The 10,651-nt window shown below is 38.9% G+C and overlaps 1 protein-coding gene across 1 annotated transcript in view; it reads left to right on the forward strand.

Annotated features, from left to right (window-relative positions):
- FBXL13 (F-box and leucine rich repeat protein 13) overlaps window positions 1-10,651 on the forward strand; it is a 230,063-nt gene that overhangs the window by 78,933 nt on the left and 140,479 nt on the right. Inside the window, exons 8-9 of the mRNA XM_021689519.2 lie at window positions 6,413-6,508; window positions 9,049-9,181. Of these exons, the coding sequence (XP_021545194.2) occupies window positions 6,413-6,508; window positions 9,049-9,181 (229 nt within the window). The remainder of the gene's footprint in view (window positions 1-6,412; window positions 6,509-9,048; window positions 9,182-10,651) is intronic.

Raw genomic sequence — 10,651 nt, forward strand, 5'->3', positions numbered from 1 at the left:
TTAATTTGGGTCCTTTCTCTTTTCTTTTGGATAAGTCTGGCCAGTGGTTTATCGATCTTATTAATTCTTTCAAAGAACCAACTTCTAGTTTCATTGATCTGATCTACTGTGTTTCTGGTTTCTAATTCATTGATCTCTGCTCTAATTTTCATTATTTCTCTTCTAATGCATGACTTAGGCATCGTTTGTTGCTTTTTCTCTAGTTCTTTAAGGTGTAGAGTTAGTTGGTGAATTCGGGATTTTTCTTTTTTTGAGTGAGGCTTGGATGGCTATGTATTTCCCCCTTAGGACCGCCTTTGCAGTATCCCATAGGTTTAGACTGATGTGTTTTCATTCTCATTGATTTCCATGAATTGTTTAAGTTCTTCTTTGATTTCTTGGTTGACCCAAACATTCTTGAGCAGAGTGGTCTTTAGCTTCCAAGTGTTGGAATTTCTGCCAAATTTTTTCTTGTGATTGAGTTCCAGTTTTAGAGCATTGTGGTCTGAGAATATGCAGGGAATAATCTCAGTCTTTTGGTATCGGTTGAGACCTGATTTGTGATCCAGTATATGGTCTATTCTGGAGAAAGTTCCATGTGCGCTCGAGAAGAATGAGTATTTTGTTGTTTTAGGGTGGAATGTTCTGTAAATATCTGTGAGGTCCATCTTGTCCAATGTATCATTCAAAGCTCTTGTTTCCTTGTTGATTTTCTGCTTAGATGATCTGTCCATTGCTGAGAGTGGAGTATTGAGGTCTCCTACAATTAACGTATTGTTATCAATATGACTCTTTATTTTGGTTAACAGTTGGCTTATGTAGATGGCTGCTCCCAAGTTGGGGGCATAGATATTTACAATTGTTAGATCTTCTTGTTGGATAGGCCCTTTAAGAATGATACAGTGTCCTTCTGTGTCTCTTATTACAGACTTTAGTTTAAAATCTAATTTGTCTGATATAAGAATTGCTACCCCAGCTTTCTTTTGAGGTCCGCTGGCATGGAAGATGGATCTTCATCCCTTCACTTTCAGTCTGGATGTGTCTTTAGGCTCAAAATGAGTCTCTTGTAGACAGCATATGGATGGGTCCTGTCTTTTTATCCAATCTGCAACCCTGTGCCGTTTTATGGGAGCGTTTAAGCCATTCACGTTGAGAGTGATTATTGAAAGATATGAATTAATTGTCATCATGTTGCCTGTGAAGACATTGTTTTTATAGATTGTCCCTGTAAATTTCTGTTGTATATCACTCTTGGGGTCAAAGAAGGTATTTATTGTTTGTCTGTTGTTGACTCTTGGATTTTTTTCCCCTCATGTGATTTGTAATTTTTATTGAAAACTCATTTTTTGTGGGGGGATTAATCTGTAGGACTCCTATAAGGCATGGTTTGAAGATGTGCCTCTTTAGAGAGATGGTATTTATTTCTGCCAGATGTCCCAGAGTTACCACTGAGTTGGAAGCTCTGTGCTTGTTAATGTATCAAATCCAATTACAAAGGTAATAAATTCACATTGGACCCACAAATAACTAAAATTCAAATTCCAATCCACATGATAGCTGGTCTTTCATTACAAATTCTTTGGGAATTTTTTTTTAAATCCCAGGCTAGTTACCTTAGTTTTTTCCTCACCAATAGGTAGTAGTTGTGTTGTTTTAATCCTCTCTGTTTAATAATCCTGGATTTCTCTCTATTTCCCCCTTTCTGTTTCCCTTTCTCTCTCTGACTCAAGTTAGGACTTCTAGCTTTGTACAGCCTGGTAACTTTTTCTGTCCCTGCATGGCCAATGAAATCTGAAATCTATTTGTCATGAAATCTATTTTTCATGAAAAGCAAAACCATCCCCACTATTTCCTTATCCAGAGCAACTATAGTATGAACACCGTATTAGGAGTTTGGGTTTAGTATTGCATGGAGCACTGGGTGTTATATGCAAACAATGAATCATGGAACACTACATCAAAAACTAATGATGTAGTGTATGGTGACTAACATAACATAATAAAATAAAATTAAAAAAAAAATTAAAAAAAAAAAAGGAGTCTGGGTTTGCAAAGATTGTGGGCCTGGATATTTTCCTTACTTTTTTAAAAACTCAGGTATGTTTTAAAAAAAAAAAGTGTGTTTTAGAGAGTAGAAAAAATAGTTGTCAGGGGCTGTGGTGTAGGGGAAATAGGGAGAGGGTGGAAAAAAGAGTACAAACTTTTCATGAAGAATAGTAGGAAGAAAGGCAGGTACGGACAAGGCTCCCTGCCCTAAGAGGAAACCATCCCTAAAAGGATTTTATACCACCCTGGGAAGAGCTCGCCACCCTTTCCCACGTGACAAAAACCTGATTGGATGGCAGGTGCAGGGAGGGTTAATCGGATTAAAACAGCACACCAACAAGCCCATAAACCCCTAGATTTGGGGCGCCTGGGTGGCTCAGTCGTTAAGTGTCTCCCTTCAGCTCAGGTCATGATCCCAGGGTCCTGGGATCAAGTCCTGTGTCAGGCTCCCTGCTCATCGGGGAGTCTGCTTCTCCCTCTACCTGTCACTCTCCCTGCTTTGTGTGCTCTCTCTGTCAGATGAATAAATAAAACCTTAAAAAAAAATTTTTTTTTTAAGAAATTTTTTTTGGGTAAATACCTAGTAGTGCAATTGCTGGGTCATATGGTAGCTCTATTTTCAACTTTTTGAGGAACCTCCATACTGTTTTCCAGAGTGGCTGCAACAGCTTGCATTCCCACCAACAGTGTAGGAGGGTTCCCCTTTCTCCGCATCCCTGCCAACAGCTGTCCTTTCCTGACTTGTTAATTTTAGCCCTTCTGACTGGTGTGAGGTGGTATCTCATTGCAGTTTTGATTTGTATTTTCCTGATGCCAAGTGATGTTGAGCATTTTTTCATGTGTCTGTGGGCCATTTGTATGTCTTTGTAAATGTCTCTTCATGTGTTCTGCCCATTCCTTAATTGGATTATTTGTTCTTTGGGTGTTGCGATTTGTAAGTTCTTTATAGATCTTGGATACTAGCCCTTTATCTGGTATGTCATTTGCAAATATCTTCTCTCATTCTGTAGGTTATCTTTTTTTTTTTTTTAAGATTTTATTTATATGTCAGAGAGACAGAGAGAGAGCACAAGGAGGGGAAGCGGCAGGCAGAGGGAGAAGCAGACTCCCTACTGAGCAAGAAGCCCAGTGTGGGACTCGATCCCAGAACCCCGGGATCATGACCTGAGCTGAAGGCAGATGCATAACTGACTAAGCCACCCAAGCATCCCAGTTGTTTTTTAGTTTTGTTGACTGTTTCCTTTGCTATGCAGAAGCTTTTTATCTTGATGAAGTCCCAATAGTTCATTTTTGCCCTTGCTTCCCTTGCCTTTGGAGACGTGTCTAGCAAGAAGTTGCTGCGGCCGAGGCCGCAGAGGTTGCTCCCTGTGTTCTCCTTTAGGATTTTTTGAGGGATTCCTGTCTCACATTTAGGTCCTCCGTCCATTTTGTGTGTATTTTTGTGTGTGGTGTAAGGAAATAGTCCAGTTTCATTCTTCTGCATGTGGCTGTCCAGTTTTCCCAACACCATTTGTTGAAGAGACTGTCTTTTTTCCATTGGACATTCTTTCCTGCTTTGTCGAAGATTAGTTGACCATAGAGTTGAGGGTCCATTTCTGGGCTCTCTATTCTGTTCCACTGATCTATGTGCCTGTTTTTGTGCCAGTACCATACTGTCTTGATGATGACAGCTTTGTAATAGAGCTGGAAGTCTGGAATTGAGATGCCACCAGCTTTGGTTTTCTTTTTCAACATTCCTCTGGCTATTTGGGGTCTTTTCTGGTTCCATACAAATTTTAGGATTATTTGTTCCATTTCTTTGAAAAAAGTGGATGGTATTTTGATAGGGATTGCATTGAATGTGTAGATTGTTCTAGGTAGCATAGAAATTTTAACAATATTTGTTCTTCCAATCCATGAGCATGGAACATTTTTCCATTTCTTTGTGTCTTCCTCAATTTCTTTTACGAGTGTTCTGTAGTTTTCTGAGTACAGAAACTTTGCCTCTTTGGTTAGGTTTACTCCTAGGTATCTTATGGTTTTTGGTGCAGTTGTAAATGGGATCAACTCCTTAGTTTCTCTTTCTTCCGTTTCATTGTTAGCATATAGACCCAGCAATTGCACTACTAAGTATTTACCCCGAAGTACAATTGTAGTGATCCGAAGGGGCACCTGCACCCCAATGTTTATAGCAGCAATGTCCACAATAGCCAAACTATGGAAAGAGCCCAGCTGTCCATCGACAGATGAATGGATAAAGAAGATGTGGTATAATATGACCCAGCAATTGCACTACTGGGTATTTACCCCAAAGATACAAATGTAGGGATCTGAAGGGGTATGTGCACCCCGATGTTTATAGCACAATGTCCACAATAGACAAACTATGGAAAGAGCCAAGATGTCCATCGACAGATGAATGGATAAAGAAGATGTAGTATATATATATACAATGGAATATTATGCAGCCATCAAAAGGAATGAAATCTTGCCATTTGCAAGGACGTGGATGGAACTGGAGGGTGTTATGCTGAGTGAAGTAAGTCAATCAGAGAAAGACATGTATCATATGACCTCACTGATGTGAGGAATTCTTAATCTCAGGAAACAAACTGAGGGTTGCTGGAGTGGTGGGGGTTGGGAGGGATGGGGTGGCTGGGTGACAGACATTGGGGTGGTTATGTGCTATGGTGAGCACTGTAAATTGTGTAAGACTGTTGAATCACAGACCTGTACCTCTGAAACAAATAATACATTATATGTTAAAAAAAAAAAAAAGAAGAAGAAGAAGATAGCAGGAAGAGAAAAATGAAGGGGGGGAAATCGGAGGGGGAGACGAACCATCAAAGACTATGGACTCTGAGAAATAAACTGAGGGTTCCAGAGGGGAGGGGGGCAGGGGGATGGGTTAGCCTGGTGACGGGTATTAAAGAGGGCACGTTCTGCATGGAGCACTGGGTGTTATACGCAAACAATGAATCATGGAACACTATATCAAAAACTAATGATGTAATGTATGGTGATTAACATAACATAATAAAAAAAATGCAAGCCCCCCCCAAAAAAAGAAGATGTGGTATATATATATATATACAATGGATATTACTCAGCCATCAGAAACAATGAATACTTACCATTTACATCAACGTGGATGGAACTAGAGGGTATTATGCTAAGTGAAATAAGTCAATCAGAGAAAGACAATTATCATATGATCTCACTCATCTGTGGAATTTAAGAAACGAAATAGAGGATCATTGGGGAAAGGAGGGAAAATGAAACAAGATGAAATCATAGAGGGAGACAACCATAAGAGATTCTTAACCAAAGGAAACAAACTGAGGGTTGTTGGAGGGGACGGAGGTGGGGGGATGGAGTAACTGGTGATGGACACGAGAGGGGCGCCTGGGTGGCTCAGTCAGTTAAGCGTCTGCCTTTGGCTCAGGTCATGATCCTGGGACCCTGGGATTGAGCCCGGAGTTGGGCTTCCTGCTCGGTGGGGGATCTGCTTCTCCCTCTCCCTCTGCACCTCCCCGACGCTCATGCTGTCTCTCCGTCGCTTGCTCTCTCAAACAAAATCTTTTTTAAAAGAGGAGGGCACGTGATATAAAGAGCACTGGGTATTATATAAGACTAATGAATCACTGAACTCAACCTCTGAAACTAATAATACATTATATGTTAATTAATTGAATTTAAATTAAAAAAAGGAAATCTTTCTAAAAGCTTTGTTTTAGCATTTAAAAGCATTGTTTAGGGGGGCACCTGGGTGGCTCAGTCGTAATAAGCATCTGCCTTCGGCTCAGGTCATGATCCTAGGGTCCCGGGATCAAGCCCCACATTGGGCTTCCTGCTCTGCGGGAAGCCTGCTTCTCCCTCTCCCACTCCCCCTGCTTGTGCTTCCTCTCTTCCTGTCTCTCTCTCTCTGTCAAATAAATAAATAAAATCTTAAAAACAAAAAAATCATTGTTTGTATCAAGAGGATTTGCAGGCTTTCTAATCTATCATTTTTCCAGAAATTGAAGCCAAGATGGGTTTATTGATCTTTCCTAGGAATCCTTTAAAGGGAATCTAGTTTACTTCAGCAAGCAATCATTGAATGCCTTCTCTGTAGCGGCTACTATTTAGGGAAACCACTCATTTGCTAACAGAAAGCCACTTTCGGTCAGAAAATAAATCTATCTTCTTCCCCATCCTTTTGTGACTATCAGTTGCAAAGATCACATTATAACAAAGGCATCGTCAGATAAGTTCTAGTACTTTAGATAAAATTCCCATGTTCAGCACTTAAACCCCAACTACAACAATATGGATTACATTATCATCGTTAACAACAACAAAAAAAGGTAAGTGGCAGCGTTGCCTTTCATAATTTTCAAAATTGTGTATGTCTCTTCTTTGTGTTTAGATTTTCGCCTACCTCACTTTAAGAGATATAGGAATATGTGGTCAAGTTTGTCACTCCTGGACGTTGATGACACAAGGAAGCTCATTGTGGAATAGTGTAAGTAGACAATACTGGCAGCTATGTCTTTATTCTAGCTCTTAAAGGAGAACAGCCTGCTATAAAAGCAGCTATATTAGGGACTACTTTTCCTTGCTCTCCCAATGGGGCTACAGAAAGTCGGTGCATTTGTTTTTCTTTTGCCCAGGCACAAGCCCGAAGGACAAGATGGAAAGATAATAATGTTATTTAAAGAGATATATTATCAGTATTTTCTAATTTACACAGTAGAAATACATCGAATATTCTTTTTGGATGGAAACAGATCTCTGTTATATCTGAGTTAGACTTAACATTGCCTAACTCAGGATGCTGCTGAGATAAACTGAGGAAATGTAAGTAAAGTGCTTACTATGGAGCCTGCCATGTAGGCAACACTCGGTGAATATTAGTTCCTTTTATTGGTTCACAAAACATAACAAAGTAGCACAAAATATGGAGTAAAGGGGGAAAAAAACTGAGCATGAAATGGGGCTAAAACATACAACATGCAAACACAGCTTGTTTGATATTCTTAGGGTACCTGCATGTACAAAGACACACATACACTCTGGCATTTTCTAATATGGACAACTAGGCTGGTATTGTCATTTTACTATTTTTCTACTCTTCTTGTAACCTAGAATTTCTCATTCCAATAAGACACTGGGGAGAGGTCTCAGCCAACCACAAAAAATAAGCATAAATTGTCCTTGATAATTTCTCTTTTCTGTTCCTTGGATGACACTTTAATCTCTGTAATCATTTATGCCATCAACCAACGTTGCAGTGGCAACATTTTCCCTGTTTCCTGATGTCCAGTCAGTAGCTGACTTTACCACCCCTCCTTGATAGCCAATGATCAGAGGAGTAATGACATCACATGCTCAAACTGACCTATGAGTAGATGGCTGGAACCATTCAGCATAAATTCTAACATTTAGACAAAGAAACTAAGGTGCCATTCATAAATCAAGTCACCATCTTGACATCCCATTCTTTGCTTTACTATTCCTTGTGCAACAATGGCAAGAAGAGAATGTGCTTCTGTCTCCGCTAACCCATCTTGGCTACCAAATGTGATATGCCTATCTTAAGTTTATTTTTAGTTTAAGGCAGTGATACTCAAACTTCAGAATGCATCAGAAATAGGGGCGCCTGGGTGGCTCAGCCGTTAAGCGTCTGCCTTCGGCTCAGGTCATGATCCCAGGGTCCTGGGATAGAGCCCCGCATCGGGCTCCCTGCTCTGCAGGAAGCCTGCTTCTCCCTCTCCCACTCCCCCTGCTTGTGCTCCCTCTCTCGCTGTGTCTCTCACAGTCAAATAAATAAATAAATCTTAAAAAAAAAATTATCTAAAGGGGTTGTTAAAACAGATTGCTGATTGCCAAACCTAGAATTTCTGACTCAGTAGGTCTGGGGTGGGGCTTGAGAATTTGTATTTCCAACAAGTTCCTGGTGATGCTGATGCTGCTGGTCCCAGGACCATACTTTGAGAATCACTGGTTTAAAGTAATAAATCTCTTTCTTATGTGATAGATTGGGGATGTTACTTTTTGCTTTGGAAAGCCTCTAAAGAATAAAAAAATGATTCCAAGCAATCAGAAAGAGAAAGATTATGTATAATACTAAGATCAGAACAAATCCTGCAGAAGCCTGGCAGGAAAAGCTAGCACTTTTGCCCAGAGACCTCACTAGGTAAAGTTGGAGAAAATATGAGTACATGTCAGTGAAGAACAGAGCCTGGGTAGGAGGTTGTTTCTTTACGCTCAGCAAATTTCTTTCTCCACAATTCTTCGCTGTCCTTCATCTTCTATTAATTTTACCTTCATTTGTGAGTGCTCAAGTGTAACAAACATTTTAGCACAAAGAATGGCTTTGTTCAGATGGCAAGCTGATTGGAAGCTCATAAACTTAATCTTTTAGCTGAAAGACATGATTAATACTATGATATCAATACTATTGTTTATCAGCTGGCCCCGGCCACTCAGAGCTCCCAGAAATCTCTGTGCTCTTCAATATTACATGCAGTCAGCCAGGTTCACTCAGGTCATCTTTCCTTTCCCCTAGACCTCCCTCCTCCAAATTATGAGTTAGGAGAAGGCCACTCTAAACCCCACACTCTAAATTGTCTTCCCCACAGTCAAGAACTTAACACATCATCTATGCTCATGAATAGAGAAGGAGGCACCCATTAATAATGAACCTGGATGGGTTCATTGACACTGAAGTGGGGGGCAGCCTTGGGGCTCACCTGCAATGATGGGGGGTGAGGTATCCAGGCCACTCCAAGACAATCAACTCTGTTGTGGGGTAGATGTGAGACTCTTGCCCTCCCAGCTGTTGACCTAGATTGGACATTTGAAATCTGTTTGTAACTAAACCTGGGAATGACCATGAAAAAAAAAATCTGCTTGTAATTAAGAATGACCCTGAAAACAAAGAAATGAAAAAGTGAGAGATATGATGAAGACATTTGTTTCTTGACGCTTTTAAAATATTAAAAATTTTTGCATGCAAAAGATCTTTCTCATTTCTTAATGTCTTTTGCTTATCCTTTTTAGATTGATTTTTCTGCAGTAAAAAATATAATCACAGATAAATGTATAGTGTCTACTTTGCAAAGGTGGCGTCTAAATGTGCTGCATTTGAATTTTCGTGGTTGTGTTCTCCGATTGAAAACCTTGAGATCTGTCAGTGAGTATGTTCATTACAACTCTTTGTCTTGCTTTCTGTTTTTAACTAAACAAATATAAAGAAAAATAGAAAGAAAATAGAAACTTCAGTTACGGTCATAGGCCATAAGAATGCCAATTAAAAACATTTTAAATGCTTATAATATAGTCAGCTCTTACTGGATTGTATGCTCTGGGATTTGGTCCTTTGTCCATTCTTCTTTTTTTGTTTAGCATTTGTCTATGTATCCTCAATTCATCTACTAAAAAAAATACAGTATAAGAATATATTCTCAATTTAAAAATTCTAACAATAGACTGTAAAAGCAAAAACTTACCTTTATCTCCCTCAAACCCATTCACTTACTCAAAGGTACTCAATGTTACCAGTTTTCTGTTTTTCTAAAATACATTTACATATATGTGATTAAAAATACACAATTAAAAATTTTAACATGAAAATGATCATATTGTTTTATATTTTCTTTTATATCCTGGAAATCTTTCCATGTCAGTCCATATAGAATTACAAAATTATTTTTAAATACTTAAAATCATTTTCCATACTATGGGCGTAGCATAATTTATTTAACTTTCTTCCTCTCGAAGGACATCGAGGTTATTTCCATTTTTTTCCAACCTGCTTTGTACTTTCATTGTGACATTTGTCTTTAACAGTCTTAAGTCAGTCTGAGCTGCTATAATAAAGCTTCATAGACCAGGTGGCTTATAAAGAACAGAAACTTAATTCTCACAGTTCTGGAAGCTAGGTGTCCAAGACCAGGGTGCCAACATGGTTCTAGAGAGGGCCCTCTTCTAGGTCATAGACGGTTGTTGTCTTGTTGTATCTTCACATGACAGAGAGAGGGAGACAGAGATTTCTGGGGTCCCTTGCATAAAGGTTCTAATCCTATTCATGAGAGCTCCACCCTAATTATGTCCTGAAGGCCCTCTACCTCCTAATATCATGACATTGGGGACTAGGATTTCAACCTATGAGTTTGGTGGTGGGGGCACATCCAGTCAATTGCATTAATCCATATGTTGTTTAAGGTGCATTTTTTAGTTTCCATATATATTTCTGGAAATGAAAGGAAAAAATATATCTTAAAAAGTGTACATCCATACTGATTTCAGATAATAAGAATGCCATAAACATATGTAGATATCAACATGGATGAGTCTAGAGATATATGAGTGAAAGTAAGTTGCAGAATGACATACATAATCTAATACCCTTTGCATACAATTTTTCAATGTGCAAAATAATAATATACTTAATATTTTGAAAGATTTTCAATAATATATTTTTAAGGGGACACACACATATATAGCAAAATTAAAAAAGCTTGCATGGGAATGAAAACTCCAAATGCAAGGTAATGGTTACCCCTGAGGTGGACAGAGTTGAATGAAGTGGGGAAAATGTTCACAAATTTTTTCTTTTTCTTTCTTTCTTTCTTTCTTTCTTTCTTTCTTTCTTTCTTTCTTT

Source organism: Neomonachus schauinslandi, chromosome 12 (genome assembly GCF_002201575.2).
Source record: "Neomonachus schauinslandi chromosome 12, ASM220157v2, whole genome shotgun sequence".
Taxonomy (NCBI): domain Eukaryota; kingdom Metazoa; phylum Chordata; class Mammalia; order Carnivora; family Phocidae; genus Neomonachus; species Neomonachus schauinslandi.